General features: G+C 34.8%; 1 protein-coding gene across 3 annotated transcripts in view; it reads left to right on the top strand.

Annotated features, from left to right (window-relative positions):
• Positions 1–18,835, top strand: part of LOC135683087 (gamma-tubulin complex component 2) — a 30,195-nt gene extending 11,360 nt beyond the window's left edge. The window contains exons 14-35 of one of the 3 annotated variants that reach the window (XM_065198244.2): positions 133–194; positions 383–425; positions 1,191–1,262; positions 1,774–1,835; positions 1,957–2,014; positions 2,951–3,005; positions 3,870–3,927; positions 4,495–4,587; positions 4,939–5,030; positions 5,304–5,391; positions 6,704–6,771; positions 7,232–7,267; positions 8,097–8,161; positions 8,476–8,546; positions 9,420–9,470; positions 10,666–10,786; positions 12,531–12,623; positions 13,103–13,153; positions 15,310–15,360; positions 15,902–16,121; positions 16,908–16,930; positions 18,090–18,835. In XM_065198244.2, coding sequence (XP_065054316.2) covers positions 133–194; positions 383–425; positions 1,191–1,262; positions 1,774–1,835; positions 1,957–2,014; positions 2,951–3,005; positions 3,870–3,927; positions 4,495–4,587; positions 4,939–5,030; positions 5,304–5,391; positions 6,704–6,771; positions 7,232–7,267; positions 8,097–8,161; positions 8,476–8,546; positions 9,420–9,470; positions 10,666–10,786; positions 12,531–12,623; positions 13,103–13,153; positions 15,310–15,360; positions 15,902–16,121; positions 16,908–16,930; positions 18,090–18,101 — 1,545 coding nt within the window. In that variant the 3' untranslated portion in view covers positions 18,102–18,835. Of the gene's footprint in view, positions 1–132; positions 195–382; positions 426–1,190; positions 1,263–1,773; positions 1,836–1,953; positions 2,015–2,950; positions 3,006–3,869; positions 3,928–4,494; positions 4,588–4,938; positions 5,031–5,303; positions 5,392–6,703; positions 6,772–7,231; positions 7,268–8,096; positions 8,162–8,475; positions 8,547–9,419; positions 9,471–10,665; positions 10,787–12,530; positions 12,624–13,102; positions 13,154–15,309; positions 15,361–15,901; positions 16,122–16,907; positions 16,931–18,089 lie in introns of all 3 variants that reach the window. The other 2 variants (XM_089109243.1, XM_065198243.2) reach the window with 2 other exon arrangements.
• Positions 18,836–20,727: the final 1,892 nt, after the last annotated feature.

The raw sequence follows: 20,727 nt of genomic DNA, 5'->3' as shown, positions 1-20,727 counted from the left end.
TTTTGTCGAAGTATTTTTGACTCCATCCCTGCCGTTGACAATTTAACCCACTACCCGGAAGCAGAATTCATGTCTCCCCTATCTTTCTCCTCTCTTCGACGTACTCAGCTCACGGTTCGTTTTGCTCTACAGGGCACTCTCAAAGGTGGTGCAATCCTGACTCTTTTGCACGAGAAAACCGAAAGCTACATTGGGTGAGTTTCTTTATGACATCCGTGAAGTATCAGATATTTCCTGCTATCATTGAATTGAATTGGGTCATTTATTGAATTGAATTGGATTTCATTCTTAGCTTTCTTTGCAGTTTGAGATTTTTTACTGATATTTTTATCTAAGATTACAATGTTTGTTTTTTTACTATATTTCTTCCTTTTTTCAACAGTGATTCAAAAGCGAGAGATCTAACGCTGTACCTTGCACAAGCTGTATGTTATTCTCCTTCTGCTTTTTGATTAATTTGCATACTTTCTGTAAGCCATTATTACCAGAAACTAGTTATGACTACCCGCTATACATGTCTCCATATCTGCGTTTAGATATCTTAAGAAAACATACTTATATCAGGGGATGAGTAAGAATAAGATCTAAATACTTCGTCTAAACCCCGCTAAATGAGTAGCGTATCCAGGTCGTTGTGCCAATTGCACTAGTCGATTAAAAAAAACAAAACACTTGTAGCTTTAGATGGTGAAATGTATTGAAACCCATGCCATTGTTGTTTCAAATTTACTGGAACGTATAAGAAGTTAGTTTGCCAAAGCTATTTAACTCCAGAATTTCTGCTTTGTTCTCGTTGGTTTGCCACTAATTTTCTTCCATGTTATTTGTTCCAAATTGTGAGATAGTACTGGAAGAAATGACATATAAACACATGATTTATTCATTGTAAAACACAAGTCCATTAATGTGATTAAGAGAATAGCTCCCCGAAATGACGTCATAGTTTGATTCAAATCTTCAGAATATTAAAGTTATTGGTTATTTTGGGACATTATAATATTTCTGTAAAAAATAATTATTTATGGCAATTTGTACCACTGGATGATAGTTATTTTTAAGAAGACGTCTGTGAAATCCAGTGAAGCAGTCTATTGAAACATGAAACTTATTTGCTGTGCGAATGCAAACTTCATTCGCTAGTATTGGCTTTTCTCTGTCTTTTTTATGTTTTATTTAACATTTCTCTTTAGGCCTGTGCTCCTTATTTTGAAATTCTGGAGCAATGGATTTACAAGGGAATTATAGATGATCCCTATGGCGAGGTTGGTAAACCTAATTCATGCAAGTGGTACACTTGCTAACCAATTTACTTTGGTATGCTTACCTAATTTACTAATTATGCATGCTTACTTATTTCCACACTTAACTTGCCAACTTAGATAATTTCTTGCTGCTCACTCTATTACTTGCAAAAACGGCCTATTTTCTTGCTTGCTTGCTCATTTGCGCAATTTCTCAATTTCTTTTTATTTGCTTATTTACGCATTTTCTTAATCTTTCAATTACTGGCTTACACATTTCTTGTCTTGCCTGTTTGCTCATTTGCTCAGTTCTTGAATGTTATTATTTGTTTGCTTATCCTTTGTTTACTCATTTTTGATTATCCTTCTTTGTTTTTTATTTTTTGTTTTGCTACTTGCTTAATCATTTCCTCGTTTTGATTTAATGTAGATTAGTGTTCTTATTTCTTTCTTTATTTACTTTCTTTTTTATTTTGCACCACCTCTTCTGTCTCAACAATAGTTTCTCATGAAACTTTGATTCCCATTTCAGTTTCTCGTGTCGGAACATGAATCAATCCAAAAGGAAAGGGTTGCCGAAGACTACAACGATACATATCTTTTCTTTCAATATACCAAGTGTAAAATCATAATTTAATTGTTGTAAATATCCATACCGTATTCCGTCGTCTGTTTTCAGTCACAGGTTTTTAAATTTTCCTTAATATCTTTGCACTTATTGGGATCAACACTATGCAATTGTCCGGGAAAAGATTCCCGTATTTCTTGAGCGAGTAAGTTATCTTCTGCCCTTTGGTTTCATGTTTGTTATAATAAAGTATTGTTATGATTAATGTTGCTACTATTCTACTACCTTCACCAGTTCAATGTTTTAAGGCATCAAATCCTTTTTTTGCATTTTGCAATATGCATTTGTGTAACCATTTATGAATGAGAATTAGTACGTGTAGATTTTTTAAGGAATTTTCTTAATTCTCTTTTGCTCCGGAAAGTTTTCGGTTCTCTGAAATCCTAACTTTAAAACCTTGGGTACAGCAAAACGTCATTAAGCAGCCACTGATTGGTCAACAAAGAACCAATCAAATGCATCATTCTTTCGTTAACATTTTTTTCGATCCGCATCCGGACTGTTTACCTTTGTCATTCCGATCTTTATACCCGGTACTTCGAGGAGGGTCGGTTCTTCAAAATACTTTATTTTGCTATGTTTCCGCTTTTCCGTCCGTCTTCAAATCATGATGTTCCATACCTGATGATGTTCCGTGATCTGGCTATAATTTTACTCCCATTTTTATTTCGAAAAACTCAATGGAAAGCAATGAAAGTGATTTTTTTTCTTCATTTAGTTAATTACTCTGTATTTAGGTACGTAGAATTGTTCGTTTTGCTTAGAGGCTCTTGCGAAACCAGCATGCTTAGCGGCAGCTGTCTTTAGAAATTGATCGTGTTTTGTATTTTCATGCAGTATGATATTAGGCCGGTTTCGAAAATATAGTTGTAAAGCACCCCTTTTCAAAACCCTTTTTAAAATCGACCTACTAACCGTTTTTTTGTCCCTCACTGTTTGTTCCACCTTCTTTTTTTTATTTTAAATCGCGCAAACCTGATGTTCTTCTGCCGCCCAACATTATTTTTGGATTTGAGATAGCTTGAACTCCATCCACATTTAAGCCCTCTAAATCTGACGTAACGCGGTTTTCTATTGATAGGTAGCCGAAAAGATCCTGAGGACTGGGAAATACCTTAATGTCATTCGACAATGCGGTGTGTATATAATTAAATCTTAAATCACAAGCAATAAAGCATTTATATCACAGGACGTTTGCTCTCATATGAAAGTCAAAATAACCGGTACCAACCCCTTTCCCACATAGAAAAACACGAACCTCCTCTTGTTTCTTCACGCAGATTTAAAGCACAAATTTAAAAGTCAAGATTTTGAATAAATTTTTCTGAAATTTTTGAAAGTAACTTTTCGGAAAAACGTCATTAAATCTATTAACGAAATCTTCAAACAATTTTATTAAGAAAATTAAAAGAAATATTTATCTTTTATTTCATTGCTTTTTAATTGCTGTATTACTGTTAATCATATAAAAGTACAATTATTATACCAAGGCGAATACACAACTTCAATGTGTTATGAATATAGCTTCGTCTAGAAGCTTGCTGTCACTGAAACTTATGCAGTAATTGTAAACAAACGTTTCGTTGAATACTCATGAAAGCTTTTGACCCTGCATTCACAGAAATGTCTACGCTATAATTCTTATTTGCAGTCAACTATTTTTTTGGTCTTGTCTTAGTTTCAAATTAATTTTGTTAAGATTTAACTATTTTTTAATTATCTGCTTCTTTTAAGTGCCTTGTCCCTCCAGGATGTTTTTAATCGTTTTCATCTCTCATGACGAATTTCTTTTATTAAGGAAATTTTAGAAGAAAGATTTATCTTTTGTTTTATTGCATTTAATTGTTTTATTACTATTTATAATCATATAAAACGTGAAATTATTACACTAAGGCCAGTTTAGAGGTCCATGTTCACTCTCGTAATGTAATTTTGATTACACTAAAGGATTATTGATAATTTCGTTTTGATCAAATTTCTTTGCTGGTTATTTTGTGCAGGTGTCACAGTCAATTGCCCTCATGCAGTGGAAATTCTTTACACGCTTAAAGAAAGGGAGTAAGTAGTCTGTTTGTTTATAGGTTTTCTCATTTCAGCTTGCTTCATAAAGCATTAATTGTCTGTTTGGTTCATTTGGCTTTGCAAAAGATGCCATGACCTTGTAGATGGAGAAGGCGACATCTTTTTAAAAAAAGTTGCATTCTCTATCTGTAATAAATGCCAAAAGTCTTGGAACACCAACGTGAATACCCATTGTCGTAATCAATTGGGAAAAGCCTATTCTCCTGTGACCATATCCCAGCCAATTGGTAATTAATAAAACTGATTTTTTAGGTGTATTTCATAATGTTGTTGTTTGCTTTGCAGTCCAAAGACAAAGTTCTGAAAATATATTTAAGTGAAGTTATACTTAGATACTTTACATAGAATTGAATTGGTTGAAATACACACCTGTCAATCAAATAGTTAGATGTGTTATGAACCAATCAGGTCCACTATTAGTAAATGATTGTTCAAGAAATCGAAATCTTCCTCGTCTTAAGCAAACTATTCTACTTGAGTCATGCAGCAGTTAAACAATTAAACTTCAGCTGAAGCTTTACCAATTGCATATCACTTTTTCAGGTATGTCGATCACATCGAGAAGGCTTACGACTACGCCAGTCGCAAACTACTGGATCTGCTCATGACCGAAAAGAAACTGATGGCGAGGCTCAGGCATGTTTCAACCTCTGTCTGATACACCGCTTTAATATAAATTTATTTTACAATTAATCAGAAAACTTTTGTGTCTCTATGAAATCACTTAATTCCTAGGCCTCAAGCTAACACGCAAAATGTTGCCCTTAAAAGACTTTTTTGGTGCTAGCACTCGTAATTTTGAAGTCGTGGCCATAAATGCTAGGTTTGAAGTTTGCCTATAAATTCATTATTTGTCTTTCAATCTTTTACAAAACTCCAGTTTATTTGCACTTCATCTTAATGCAGCCGCTTCATCGTATGTATATAGTATAATTTACGGTTAAATTATGTGTGAATTATCAATTTATGTGATTATTCTTATCGCAGATCGATAAAACATTACTTCCTGTTGGATCAGGGTGACTTTTTCGTTTGTTTCATGGATTTGGCTGAAGATGAGATGAGAAAAAATGCTGATGGTGCGCATTTCTTTTGTAGTTAATTATTTTAATCTTTTGTATTTTCTGTTTTTGTTTGAATATTTGAGTTGCTACTTTGGAAAATACATAGAAATTGTTTGTGCTGGTTTCAGCTGTAAATTGTCCACCTTATCACGATGTCACATTATTGCATTCCCATGGGAATACACTTGGCTCTCCTAGTGTCCCTCCTGTAAGGAACCTCCAACCCCTATAAGAAATTAATTTTCCCCTAAGGATATGATCAATCAGTTTATTATTTGTGTTGTCTAGATATTGTCCATTCGAGATTGGAAGCATTGCTAGAGTTGGCGCTGCGGACGAGCGCTGCTGTCAATGATCCATTTAAAGATGACCTGAGGTATGTTTTTCTGTTGAGATTTTTCAGTAGACAAAATTTTCTTAAATCGTCTGTCCTGAAATCGAAAGCCTACGATTTACCTGAATCTAAAGGGCAGGGGTGATGAAAATGGGCTTGTGACCGGATAATGCTCTACGAATTCATTTCAATCCCATTAAGCCGTACCCCGGACAACTTAAACTTTCATATAGTTGGACTGATTTTGAATTCCCTTTGGATTTTGCTATCTTGTTCACGTCAAGAGTCGCACCCCAGATAAGTCGGATCCATTCGCTAAGTCGGATCCATCTCCTTACCCAGGCCCGTCGCTAGCTGTTTTGCTCAAGGGGGGTTTCCATATCCCATTTTCCGAGAAATTGGGTGGGTCATCCGCCATCCTTTTTTTGCCGACAAGTTTGCCGACTAAGCACCCCTAGATGGCAAAAAGCCTCGTTTTTGCAATGGATTTTTTTTCAAGGGGGTGTCACATCCTGCAATCCCTCCTATAGCGACGGGTCTGTCCTTAACTTGACAGGATTCAGCAGTAATTTGCCCCGATTTTGTTTTAAATTCAAGATGCACTTCCAAGAGGAAGAGCGGGTAAAGATGATGTTGTAATACTAATTTTATCGTAGGGACTCTTACCAGAAGAATTTTTATTAGAGTTCACAGTCATTATTTTTTTTTGTTCCTGATTACTGTTCTTTGAACTAAACTTAACGTTTAAAGGCCATCTGTGTCATTTCTTTGATTCTTCCTCCCAAATAAAAAATTCCGGGTTTTTTGTTCCATCTATGTTATCAAAAGAATCGAAAAAATTTGCTGTAACTATACCAGTTTTATTTTAAAACTTTGCAGCCAAGTTAACCTATTTGAGTTGCAAAAGCCAATACTGAATTTACTCGCACGCGAATCAAATTGGTTTGAAATTCTGTATATTTTGAAGAGGCTTCCATAGCTTAACATATAGCTTTGTAATGAATGGTCTTGTAAGCTCAAGCTTGTAAATATCATTTCCTTTTATGTTCTCAGAATTTAGAAAACATATGATTTAAGCTAGGACTTCAAAACTGTCTTTTCCGAACATTTATTATATATAAGCTGATATTTATATTTCACAATTCGGTTTCCTAGTCTGAAGTTTGAGGCATGATCAATTTATATCAAGCCACACCGTGCGAATTCTTTCTCTATCCTTGCTACCAAGGCAATGTATGCCTCGTCCATCCTGTTTGCACCAAAAATAGTTATTTCACAATCTATTGACTCTCCTTACAAAATCCCCCAGGATGATATTGGTTTTTGGCCTAAACGTTTTTGTCATTTTTTGTAGGTGTAATCTGCTGCCTTACGATTTGATTACACAGCTTTTCAGAATACTTTCGGTAACTCATGACAGAAGTAAGTAGATTTTCTGATGTAATAAAGAAATTAATCGAAGCAATATTCATTGCTTTTTCGCGATTAATTATTTTGTCCTTGTCTAATTTACATAAGATAAGCCAAAATTATGGTAACTCTTGAAGTTGAATTAGCTTTTTGATATAAAAAATCTCACGGTTCGAATAGAAAAGAGTTTTATCAATAATTTAACACTTATTTTTATTAATGATAAAAGCAGCTAAATTCTAGGCATATGTATTGTTGGATTTTATTGTTTTATGTCTGGATCGACATGACAAAAGCAGTTGATTACTAGCAATGAAATGTTCACTCGAAGAGTTTAGAGTAACCTTTCTGTTTTTGTGGCAATGTGAATGCCGTACTAATTGATACTTTTGTTACTGATGTAAATCTTTAGTTAAATTTCGTACCACCTTTGATCAAATCTTATCAATTTTTTTTAAATGTTCTGCTATAGACACAAGTCAGGATCCAACAGAAACACAAATATCAGGTACGACTATCTCTACCTTTATGTATGTCGCACATGCTACCAAATACTTTGCTGCAACGTTGAAACAGCCGCTGAAATCGTAAAACCTGTTGTCTATTGTTTACCTGAATAAGCCCCCACCTTCGCATGAGCCCCCCTCCCCCCCCTCGAATAACCCTCCACACCAAAGTAATTTTTATGAAACAAGCCCAAACCCTCGAATGGGCTGAGGTATTGCCTCGACAGCAATATGTTTATTCAAATGTTTATCCCAAATTTTTGGCTGCGGGAAAATAAGCCCCATTCCTTTGAAAAGCCCTCCCCCCCCCCAATTTATTTGCGAATTAGGCCTCTGGGAGCTTATTCGAGGATTTACGGTATATCTCTAAGATATTCTGGGTCAAGACTAGCAAAATTATCCTCACCCTATAAATATAGAATGGTGTTCAGTCTCAAGACCATGTTATGTTCATAATGGGAATTGATGTTTACTGGCCTTTCATGAATTGCTCGATGCCGTATGTGCATAGCTGTAAACCCTTTTAGTGTATAGAACAGGACGATTCTAAGTTTTTGCTTCATGTTATTTTTATATATATATTTGACTGGATAGTTTTATTCTATCTAGTGTTACTTTGACACTAGAAGAGATGTGGACGAATCAAATTTTGAATCAGATTTCTATTCTCACAATGTAAATTTCTAAAATCTTCAATAACTAATTTAATCTTTGTAGGTTTTGGTTTCCTTTAGGTACCAAAGAAGCATGACATTTAAATTTTTTTCATACAAAGTTTGTCACTTTTTCCTGCTACTTTTTGTGACAGGTCTTATTTCCATTGCTTTTCAGGGCTAGAGGCATTTTCTTTAGATTACGTTGTCAAGTGGCCTTTGTCTCTCATTCTCAGTAAAAAGGTATTTCCAGTCTCTAATTATTTTCACCCTTAGTTATTCAAGTCCCTCCATTCCAACTTATTGACACGCTATAATTCAAGTTAAACATGGACAGTCAGTTTTTATTGACAAGTCAACATCGTGAATGTTTCTTTTTTAACACAAATATTTTAGATTATAAGATGGGAATAAATGTCTTTCGAACGTATTGATATCAATGTTTTGCAACTATAATATCAGATTCTCAATTTCTGTTTTGCAATTGGTAAAGAAATCCTTTTATGATGTCACGGGATGCTTCTTTCCATAAACACAATCTCTAATTTTGTTTACAGGCATTGACAAAATACCAGATGCTTTTCAGACATTTGTTTTACTCAAAGCATGTTGAAAGGCAACTTTGCAGGTTTGTTGGGAGCAATTTATTTTTTCTGTAGACAATTTTTCATTTTCAGAATATGACAATAAGGTGATTTTGCATATTTGATTAATCAATCAACTGTAGGGTACCCCCGCGTGTTTTGTTAGTACTTATTTCCCGTTCTGTTAGGTATAGCCTCATTCTGCTGTAGCACTCGTAAGTAAGCTTAATTCTATAATCTAACTAAAATACGGTAACTAACCCAAAGACTGTCGAGGACCCTGAACAGTGTAGAAAAGAGTGCTGCCAAGAGGTTGCTAGCAATTCGTGGACAAGATGATCACTTGAAAGCTGTATTGATCTTTAGCAGCTTCAGTTTCGTAATCTTTAGCAGTTACCTTGCACGATGTTAGGCCTATTGAAACAAATTTTTGAAATTATTCTCATTGAGGTCTTAAAACAGTTTGTTGTTGTATTACTATTTAAAATTGTTTACAAAAATACTAAAAAACGTTTTTCTGTTGTATTACTTTTTTAAATCGCTTACAAAAAATGCTAATATTTTGATTTTACACTGATTACAATAATGTACTGATTTTACAACGATTCATAGCTGAAAATATTTGAAAGCCAAAATGATGTTACGGCTTTTAAGATGGCTCCATTACTAAGATATAGATGTGTGTGGTTTCTCGTGTTTATTTAGGACTCTTTTCGCCATTGTGTGACTCCTGTCTCTATTCGAAGGTATTATGCAATACATGCAATGCATCATGGGTATTTTTGGTATTAGTTCGTAAACAGAAAGTTCTCAAAACATGAATTTAGATAGCTATACTTACATATTACATTATTATTTTTGTGTTAGTATTCTAACATCCTCTGTTAATTCTTAGAGCGCAATTTTTGATATTTCAGTCTGTGGACAATAAACAAGGGTGTGAAGCAGCAAGGAAAATCTATTTCTTGGTATGAGATTCTCGTTTTCATCATATACCTTTTTACTATATTGACTCATTTTTCATCGCTTTTTTCATTATTGTCTGAATAGGTTATTATTTTTTTTTATATAAGGCTTGTAGGCCGAAATGGCCCATCGCCAACACAATTACCATACAAACAAGTTGACATATTTACAAATTAATAATAAATCTCAGAACATAAGTACAAATTAACAATAAATCTCAGAAAACAGCAAACAGAATTATTATACTTACAAGTTAACATAATTACAAATTAACAATAAATCTCAGAAAACAGCAAACAGCTAATACAAAGATAAACAGATAAAAAAAGGGAATACAGTTTATGTTGTGTAATAGATCATGTAGAAACCACAAATACCTTAATGTAATACACCTTAATTTTTTTTTCTTACTTTCTTTATTTAAAGTTGGTACAATTTCTAGCTATGCATACAAGCTAATTAAAACCAACTAATTTAAATTACCAACGCTAAATATAATATAAATCAAATTTAACCGATGTTTAGCACTATGCAGAGCTTCGTTGTTTTGATGCCAGACCAGAAGTACTTTTGAGCCGATCCAGTTGTATTTTTGAAGCCATTGTTACTTTGAAATTAAACAAGTTTCCGCTTCTTCGACGATTTTCTGTCTACCATGTCACTCCAACCAACAAATAAGTACCGTCAAACCTCGAAATAGGCCCCCAACCTCGATTAAGCCTTCATTGGCTGAGATGTTGCCTTTACAGCAAAAAATTTGTCCCAATATATCTGCATTTTTAAACATGTGGACCATCCTTAAATATAGAGCAAGAACATTTATCCTGGTAATTCTTTTGGCTGCTGCCAAATAAGCCCCCGCCTTCGAATACGCCCCCATCTCAAAGTATTTTTTACAAAATGCGCCTCCCCCGGGGGGGGGGGCTTATTCGAGGACTGACGGTAATTGTACGTATTCATATCAAAGAAGAATAGTATTTCAAGACCATGTTTGGTTTTTCAAGGCATTGCTTTTATACTTATCACTTGTCTTTGCATATGTTTTATGGTTAAATCTTCAAAAATTCAAATTATTGCCTTTTCATTTGAATTCTAAATTAAAGCTTGAGAACTTTTATTTTAGACGTTACCTCTATATGATTGAATATCAAATACCTATCATAATGTAAGAAGCATTGCCAACCATTGTCATTTTAGGTTTTCAACTGCTCTTGATTTGCGCCAAAGAATGATACATTTTGTACAAAACTTGGAATATTACATGATGTTTGAAGTTATCGAGCCTAACTGGCAAATTCTTGCAGAAAATTTGCGTGAGGTAACACGATGCACTCTTTGAGTAGTTCCTTATGTTGTAGGTAAAATAGAATGAGCATCTAGAAGTAAAGTGCTTGGCAATAAGGGTACCCCTAAGAACACGAAGGTACCCCGAAGAACACAAAGGGTACCCCTAAGAACACAAATGGTATCCCTAAGGGCATGAAGGTACCCCTATTAACACAGACGGTACCCCTAAGAACACAAATGGTACCCCTAAGAACACAAATGGTACCCCTAAGAACACAAATGGTACCCTTAAGGACATGAAGGTACCCCTAAGAACACAAAGGGTACCCCTAAGAACACAAATGGTATCCCTAAGGACATGAAGGTACCCCTAAGAACACAAAGGGTACCCCTAAGAACACAAATGGTATCCCTAAGGACATGAAGGTACCCCTATTAACACAGACGGTACCCCTAAGAACACAAATGGTACCCCTAAGAACACAAATGGTACCCCTAAGAGCACAAATGGTACCCCTAAGACGTTACCCCTAAGAACTTGAAGGTACCCCTAATAACACAGACGGTACCCCTAAAAACATGAAGATACCCCTAAGAACATTTGATGTAACTTAAGAACACAGAGGTTACCCTTAAGAATATGTGACAAACCCTTAATGGCAGGTTCCCATAAGAACACTGGAGGTACCATTTAGAACAAGAAGGGCGCCTCTTAACATGGAGAAGACCTCTGAATTGATGGAAGGAACCAATGAAACGTTCATACCATAATTAGTTTTTAAAGATTCCTTTCATTTTCATCTTTTAATATTTGTTTATTGTGAATTTGTCGGATAAGAAAGCCGATATTATTATCTTGCCAATGTCGGAGGGATTATTTACGCCTACTTTAGTCTGTTGATACTCGCTGGAGTGCTCAGGAAGGAATACATCAGTGACAGACAAGGAACCTTTTTGAGTGTTGGATAACCGCAGTCAGTTTTCCGAGATAACAGCTAGGCACATGTTGCTTTTTATTCAGTACTCAGTTATGTAGGAAGTAGCACAATACTTGGACATTGAAATACTATACCGTTTCAGACGGTCTAGACTGCAAAATTTGTTATAATACCCATATTTGCAAGAATGCCAAATAGCCCTTCTGGGTTTCACCGTTATGAACTGTGATCAGGCTGTTGAAACAACCCCCGTTGCAATAAAATAAATGTTTGAAATAATTAATGTTTGCGTACTGTTTTGAAAGGGATTTTGAAATTTATTGGTAGGTTAGTGGAGTAGCATGACTTTTTCGATTTTGTCAATTAAGATTTCTAGAAAAAGTTGCCTCCTTTTTACAGAAACCGCCCTTCGATGGAGGCTGACATTAACTGCCATTCCGTCAGGTCTTGAGACTGACAAATAAAAGCTGCAACTTCTCAAGTTAGGGAAATACAGTAGTTTGTCAAAAGGTTATCGGGAGGCACTATTAAGATTAAGATTTACATATAAATATATATGACTGGAAAGTGTTCTCAAATCCGAGGGGCAATTCACTCTTGCAAATAGCGTACGAGATTTTCCCTAAAACAAAAGGATTTCTGGGGATTCTCAGTTAAAACAATAGGATTTGCACGAAAGGTGTACGAGATTTTCTTGGAGTGATTTGCCCCTCGCTCGAATCCAGCGTTGATCTGATTTTAGACGAGGAATGGACGAGTCATAGACGAATTGTCTACTTTTCTGATTACGAATGCTTGAATTCTGATTACAAATTCTAACTTTTTGCAACATTGCAGGTTTCAAACATCGATGGAGTTTTGGAGCAACACAATGACTTCTTGGATCGCTGCCTCAAAGATTGCATGCTCACAAATCCAGAGCTCCTTAAGGTATTAAAAAGACTACGATAATACCAATGTGTTTTAGACAAACAATTAGTGATAGAAAAACATGCTTTCTTACGCAAATGCAATAAGTAAAAGGTGCACTTTTTCTTTTAAAAAAAATATGCAATCTAGATATGTTTGATAGATAGATTTGAAAGGTGAAACTGCTTCACAAAACTTTCAGTATTGCTGCTGTTGAAATGAAAGCAATAGCTTAAGAAACGAGCCTTGTGTGACTCCTGCAAATTTTGTTCCTGCAAATTTTGTTAGTAGTTCTTTTGAGATATTGATTATGTATTTTAGTACTTTTTGTTGAGCCCGTTGGTATAAGAAAAATGCCTTGCTTTTTGAATAAACAAATTATCTTGCATAATGATATATTTTACAATAATGTGTCTAGTGTGCAAAGCTGTGACGTATCTTGGTTTCAAATGTACCCATCATGCAGTTGTGAAGATAACGATTTACTTTATCTCCTTCAGGTTGTAAGCAAGTTGATGATGGTTTGTGTCACTTTCTCAAACTGTATTCAGGTATGGCCAAAGGGTTTTTACACGATTATTTCTCTGTTTTTAATGAAATATCTCCATACACCTGATCTGCCGGATGTGAACCAAAACAAGCTTTAGATAAAGAAAGAAACAGTTCTGTCGAAAACACACTACTGCAGTGATTGATTTTAGATTAACTTAGTTTTTGGAGTTGTAAGTATTTCTTTGAACTTGTGGAATATTCGGGACGTATGACTCGCCAGTGATAATAAGGCATGTTTTAATTGGGAGACCAGACACCACAGAAGAGGGGGACAGGGGCTCTTTGGCTATTGCCCGCCTTTTGCCTAAAAATTAACGAATTTTTAAATGGATCATCTTCAAACAAAATTTAAAACAACGCTCCAAGGTTCAAAACGCGCATTTACCGAGTCGAAATAAACAGTTTGTTGCTCTTTCCGTGGAAAGCATCTAACACAGCTTTGTTTGTTAGTGTTTTCCACAATAAACAGGGAAATTGGGCTTAAATTATAGCAAGTCTTCAGGATATGATGCAATGTTTTTCGGTGTTGCGTTAGAGAAAATTAATTCTCTTTAGAAAAGAGCACTTATCCACTTTTAAAAGCTCCCACTTTCTAAAGAATCCTCCCACTAGGCCCTGTTTTTCAAAAGTCAGGATCTTTTATTAGGGCCGACAATTCAGGGGGCTTGGGCCAGGGTGTTTTCCTAATTGTAACTTGATCCATTCTAACATTTGAAGATTGTTTTGAAAGTCACTGTTTGGTAAGGTTCTGTTTCGGCCCTATTTATATTACGGTGCGAATTCCTCTCTCAACAATAAACAGCAATGCATGTTGATGAAGAATTTAATTTTCCTGGCATGGACGAGAAAATCAGTTGGGTTCGGCTGAATTCCAGTGGATTTCTGCTTGCTGGGCGGCCCGGGTGGTCTTGAGAAACCTGCTTTGCCAGGTAGCCTCACCTAATTAAACAGGTCGAAACACGATACGCTTTCTAAATGTAGCACATTTAATTCTTGTTGTGGCATCGCGTTTTGTATTTATCTTGCCTAAAAAACCTAAAGTATTTTTTGGAACCCATGCAATTTTTTATAAACCTTCCATAAAAAAAAACGATTCCTAAGCATGGCATGAAATGAAGAAATTGCTGTCAAGTTGATCCGTTGGTTTGCATAAAACATTACCAGTAAATTTTTGAAGTTCTCGCAAATTCTTGAAAACAAAATGTTAAACGTCACTCTTGCTTATTGATAAAATTAAATACACTCTTTTTTATAAGAACAATTTTATAAGAACACGAGCCTCAAAACTGGTCAAAAGTTAAGAACAAATTAAGAACAAGCTGGGGATGAGCTTCTGCAAAATGCAATTTTGAACATCGTTTTTTCACAAAATCGAGGATTTTTAGCGATGTGTGGGTGCTTTTTCGGTGAATATTCAAATTTGTCAGCAAATTAAGGCTGTCTCACTCACTTTTTTGGCAAATGAGGCCTGAACACCTCCTTAGAGCGAAAAAGCTAGCAATAACACTGCTTACACCCTTTTAATTTAAGAACAAATTAAGAACAATCCAGCCTCAGATTTTCGAAAAAATTAAGAACATTCAGCCTGAACTTAAATTTACTGGTTCTTATAAAAAGAAGAGTGTACAGGAAAACTGGTTGCAGTTTCATGACTGAAATTTTTCGAGAACATTTTGACGCATATCCATGCATCAGACCTGTGGATGAATATATTGCACGCACTTACGACTGACGTCACAGTCCATCAGTTGCGTGGCCATGCGTCATCATGTCCATCTTGTTTCGTGCATCGAGGCAGCTAGAGCATCTTCAAACATAAGTATTGATTGACGTGCTAAGATTCTTATCAACAAACTGATTCGCACTTATTTATAATCATTTTTCTTTGAAATTTTTTCTCAACAGAAACAAAGGGTGTCCTATTTATTTTTGGGAAGTTTATTTTTAAGTTTCCTTCTCAAATCTAAATCTTATGAAACAACTCAGAAAAAGCTAAACTTTTCTTGAAAGAAAACGTTTACGAATGGAAAATTTGTAATTCATGGACCTGATATAGTTCCATTTCTTTCAGAACCCTCTTCTGATCTTTTGCTGTGCAAAGGTGACTGATTTCGTTTTCAGAGAAATTATTTCTAATTATTGTTTTCAATAACAGCGATATGATGCGAGCACTGGTGTTGGAAGCTCATCAGTCGAAGGGAAATCTGTAAGTACTTTTCTCTGTGTTATAACAAAGATAAGACTACATCTAAGTGGCTTGGACGACCCTGGAGACAAATGTTCTCAGGGTATAAACTATTTGATGATCCAGAAGTACCGCAAAGCGTAAGGAAAGAATTTCATGCAAACATCATCATCACCGCTATCATTATAATCAACAGCACCGAACAAAGCCCCTCCTCCATTCGAACTCGATCCGGTTTGCCATGAAATGAAAGTATTCCAAAGATATTATCTGTGATTTACCTTTGAACTTATGAAACCACCTCATTATCAGAGTTGACAAACGTTTTCAGTTATATGGCAATTCAGTGCGTTATTTTCAAATCGTTCTATCAATGCAGCCTTTTTTATTACTTTGCGTCTCGTCAAAACACTGAAACATTCAAATATTCATTTTATATTTGACTGTTTTTTCAGAGCTGCCATTTTTCTAGACCTTGAAGTTTATTATCTAAAACATAAACAATCGAACATAATATATGTCAACCATTCCTTGAAGATACTAATTCTTCGATTGACTTCAGATTTTAACTGACCACTATGGTGAAATGATGAACAGCGGTGACTTCAAGAGGACCATCACAAATTTTGAGACGAATTTTTCTCGATTGCTGATCGAGCTAATTGATAAACTCAGTTTGTATTCAACCACTGATTGTGAGCATCAGATGATGAACATGGTTTCGAGGCTTGACCATAATGGCTTCTATTCTGAGAAACAAAGAAAGATTTTGGCCAGCAAAGGTGGGGAGTTATTTTTTGTTTCTGTATGTAGGACGTGATTTCCACCTTTACTGTTTATTAGTGGGATTAAATGGTTAGAAAAATTAAATAAAGCATGTTTTAAACGAAGATGCAATCGATGTTTTTAAATAAGTGTAATATTTTTACAAGTTATAGTATCCATAATTTAAGTGCTTAAATGTCAGAAGCAAAGATTTTTAATATTTTAAGGATTTTCTGGAGTAAACATCTTGATAAGCGCCTTAAACAGAGATGAACCAACCAATAATTTGCTAAAACGTTTCACAAATTGAACTTCGAGTAAATTTCTGCTGATTACTTTGTTGAATCTTATCTTAAGTGAGGTAGTTACATTCACAGAAACTTCATCACATAATTTTACGTACTTAAATAGTCGCTCAAAGGTAGCACTTGTATATCTCTCGTTAATAAATTACACACCACTTTTCATGCCCTAAATTTCACACTAGGCAATGTACTTTGCTAAAAGTCTTTCAGTAAAGATCGTTACTGTAATAATTAGATAGTAATAATTTTAATAATTAGAGTTAATGGTTTTGAAAAAGCTGGTTTCCAATTCAGTTCACGCGAGGCTCAAGAGAGCTGGTTTAGGAATCAAGGAATCGCTCATTATGAACAAATACTTTTGATCTGCATCACTCAGTCACGTGGCCAGACCAAAGCACGCCAGAGCCATTTCATTCTTTGCAAATAATTTACTTACTTCATGAGAAAGATATTGTAAATTCTCTATGAATTAAGAAACCAATTTGTCTTGTCTTTCAGCTAAACGAACGTACATGGTTCTTGTAAGTATAAAGTTAACAAATAAATATAGTCATAACGCTACATACACACCTAATTCATTTACATTAACCTGACAACTCTTTAATTCTCATTATTTCAACCCTAAATCTAAATCAGTGTTTGGAATATTTCTTTTCAATAAATCCTAGTTCAATTTGTGCAAGTTTAAATAGCCTTTTTCGTTATTAGAGTTTTTGAATATTTATAACAATCAACGTATCCAGTTTCTTTGGAGATTAAATATTTTCGTTTTTGCTTATAAAATTTGCGTCTTTTAAAGTCTTTTTATGATGTTAAAATCGTATTAAAACCAAGCTTTAATTATATCAACCAAGTTAAAGTTTTTATTCCATTTTTAAGTATTAAAAGAGATTTTGAAGTTCATTCAGTTTAGAAGAGAATGGAAACATTTATAAAATATATTTGTAACTATAAACCTCTGTTGAATTTTTTTAAAATTGTGATTCTAATTTTATTTTATTTTATTTTATTTTATTTATTTTATTTTATTTTATTTTATTTTATTTTATTTTATTTTATTTTATTTTATTTTATTTTATTTTATTCAATTTAATTTGATTTATTATTCAAAATTATCTCAACAGCCAAGAATTTATAAATTCTCAATGTTGTTTAAAAACTTTAAAAATTCATGATGCAAATACGTTTGAATAAAACTCTTTTGTAACTTCTAATTCATACCACTCATTTTTATTATCAAATGGCGACATTTTTTTAGCTGTGAATGCGCTGTTTTTTAAAAGCTGTTGTACTGTATCGTAATAAATGGGTAGTATATGTTTAAAACAAACGAAGTTTTCTCTTTGGGTGGTACAAAAATTAAAAATGGCTTTCAGAAAAGAAAACATTTTGAAACATACTAAATCTTTTCGTCTGACACTTTTCAAATATGATAATATTTTCAATAGGCAAGCAGCGATTATCTGTAAAATCATGTACTCGCTGTTCTGATCGACCTATTTCGATTCACAACTGGGTATATATAATTCCCAGCTTTGAATTTCCGATCTATGCGCCGACGTTCTATACTGCTAAGAGTTTCAGACCAAGAGCTTTAGTATGTTTCAAAATGTTTTTAATTGATTTGATTTTTGATTTGTTATTTATCTCTGTCATTAATTGATTTGTGAAATTTTACAGGAGACAATCTGATCGAATTTAGTGTTACCGACAAACCACAATCAACTCGTCTTGCAGATGGTGATATTACTGGGTTTAATATCAACAACAACGAAGCAAATTACAATACCAAGTTATAAACACGTGGATATTGACAGTTTTTAGTCATCAATGTTTTGAAAGGTAGTGATTGTTTTTGCATGAAGTTGGACGTTGCTAATTTGTCTACTGGCGAAATATTTTGATCGTTTTTGGCAAAGTTTTGTACAATTTCTTGCAATTTGGCTAAATTTGTACCAGGGAATAGATTGTATTTATAGTTGCATATTTTTCACTGTTGTGCTGTTAATTATTTTCCTAATTCATAAGAAGATGATCTCCCAATCTGATCTCAATCATTCCGCACAAGAATAAGATATTGCCGCTTACGTTTTTTCTTTCTTGTATTTTGAGGTGTCACTATCGGGAGTTTTAGGCCTAAGGCTGATAGCTGCAGGGCTCATTCCCTGTTGTAATATTCTACTAGTGTCTGTCCTGTGGCTTATATATCGTCTCGTGTCATATGGTATGTAATATGAACGCCTAGAGAGCTCGTGATAAGCAAAAAGATTGTTGGGCTTCTCTAATTTATTACTATTTGATTTATGAAGATTGGTATTTAATAATACTTTCTAAAAGTCTTAAAAATCAAGTTTTGGTTAGTTCTCTATGCTTAGATATACCATTGATTAGGAAAGTTGAATCCAGAATTTTTTTTCAACGAGGTACTCACGAGAAATTCCTTGTCTTCAACTTATCTTGGACCTCATTAGCGCATAGCAAGACCGACTTTTTTCTTCTCAATTTTCCTTGTTTTAAGTACTTTCTAGAAGAGACTCATTCCAACTCACTCCTCTGATATTGACAGCAACATTGCTACAATCTCAAAATATTACACACCAAATTCGAGGGGAGTTAATGAAATTGTTCCGTTTTGAGGTATTTAACCTGAAACAATTTATTACCACGTGCCAAATTGTTTTCATTCTGATTCCGGTTAAAAAGACATTTCACTGTAAACAGAAGGCCAATACCGAGTGAAAACAGGGTATTTGTTTTACCGATTTCACTTGCCTTATAGAACTTTCCCTCTTTTGATTCCGAGTTACAGTAAACCCCACTTATAGTCACACCAAGGGGTAGTACGAAGGGGGCAGGGGGCCTGGGCCCCCAATGTTCTAGAGGGTCCCCGAACCAAAACGTTTGCAGATCGTATTGAGTTTGAAAATGTGCACATGTTGCCTCCGAGCCCCCTCTCCAATGATTGTGTTGGCTTGTACATGGTTATGCATTACATCTGTACTTTATTATTAGGATAGTAATTTCTGCCTATTGGTAAAAATTTGTCTCTCTTCCAATGTCAAAGTCCTAACTGCCCCCATGAGTCAAGCCAATTATTGCTTGAGAACTTGTGACTGTAACTGGGGTGTGACTGTAAACGGTGCTAAACTGAATAGTTTTTGCAAAATTAGATCTAGTTTCATCTAACTGTAACTAGTACTGTGATTCTAGTGTGGAGTCGACTGTTTGTTGCAGCAGTACATAAAAAACTTGATACAAACAATAGTTAACGATTCCATCCACAACACACGAATGCTACTAAGCAAGTGAAGCTTACCAATGAATATATGCCAGAGATATCAACATGGAGCTGGGGGGGGGAGAGGTTGTAAAATCATAACAGATTCTTTGGAATTGTAGATTGATAACTGGCATAAACTTCGTAAAAGTTGTTTTAGCTTTTTGTGGGTAAAATTGTTCAATCCAGACTTGCATTTTCGAAACATGTGTATTGAGCAGATAATGCATTGGCAAAGAAAGGAAGCCTATCTCAATTTTAGAAAATCGTGTGTGTGTTCACAAGGTTCCTCCATGTTTTCGGAGGCCCCTCTCATGCTTTCCGAGGCTCCTTCATTGCTGTCCGTATCTTCAGTGGTCTCCTCGATGTTTAGTCGGACTTTCTTTATGTTTTAGGGCATCCTTGGAAAATTCACTGGCTTGGTTTTTTTTCATTCCCAGGAGCTTTTACTGTTTTTTTGGACTACATTCACATTTTAAGGGGGCTGTTTCATGTTTTCGAGGAAATTCGTTCATGTTTTTAAACGCCGTTACCATCTTCCCTGTTGACAGGTGAATTATGAAGAATCCATGAGAACTTGCGCAAAAAATTAACTACCTCAAACTGTTCATTCCCTATTTAGTTTTTTTTGCTATCACTAGTTTCTTACTACCCTTGCATGGCGTCTTATGAAAATTTGCTTTGTAGTGTAGTGTAGTTGAAAGAAATCCGAGATTTTTATGCTCAGGTTCACAACGAGGCGAAATCGTGAACGAGGCCACGTTAAAATGATTCTTTGATGAAGAGGGATGCTTCTCTATTTTATTATGCAATGTTTTTCCAACATGTTGTAGGACTTGTAGCTCCAGTTTATGGAAAATCCCTTCCAGGAGTCCTTAACAAGTATCATTTTTGTTGGCAACAACTCTTCAGATTCATTTCGACGCATCGAAAGAGGGTCAGAAGTGGTTTTAAAGGTGATCATTATAGTACTCTGAAAATTTCTCCTAAAGCAACTGCTTCGCAAATCAAAACAGCTTATTACAAACTATCGTTAATTTA

The sequence above is a fragment of the Rhopilema esculentum genome, chromosome 7 (genome assembly GCF_057945365.1).
Source record: "Rhopilema esculentum isolate cy_ngs chromosome 7, ASM5794536v1, whole genome shotgun sequence".
In the NCBI taxonomy this organism is placed as follows: Eukaryota; Metazoa; Cnidaria; class Scyphozoa; order Rhizostomeae; family Rhizostomatidae; genus Rhopilema; species Rhopilema esculentum.
This window is presented reverse-complemented; position numbering and strand designations above follow the sequence as displayed.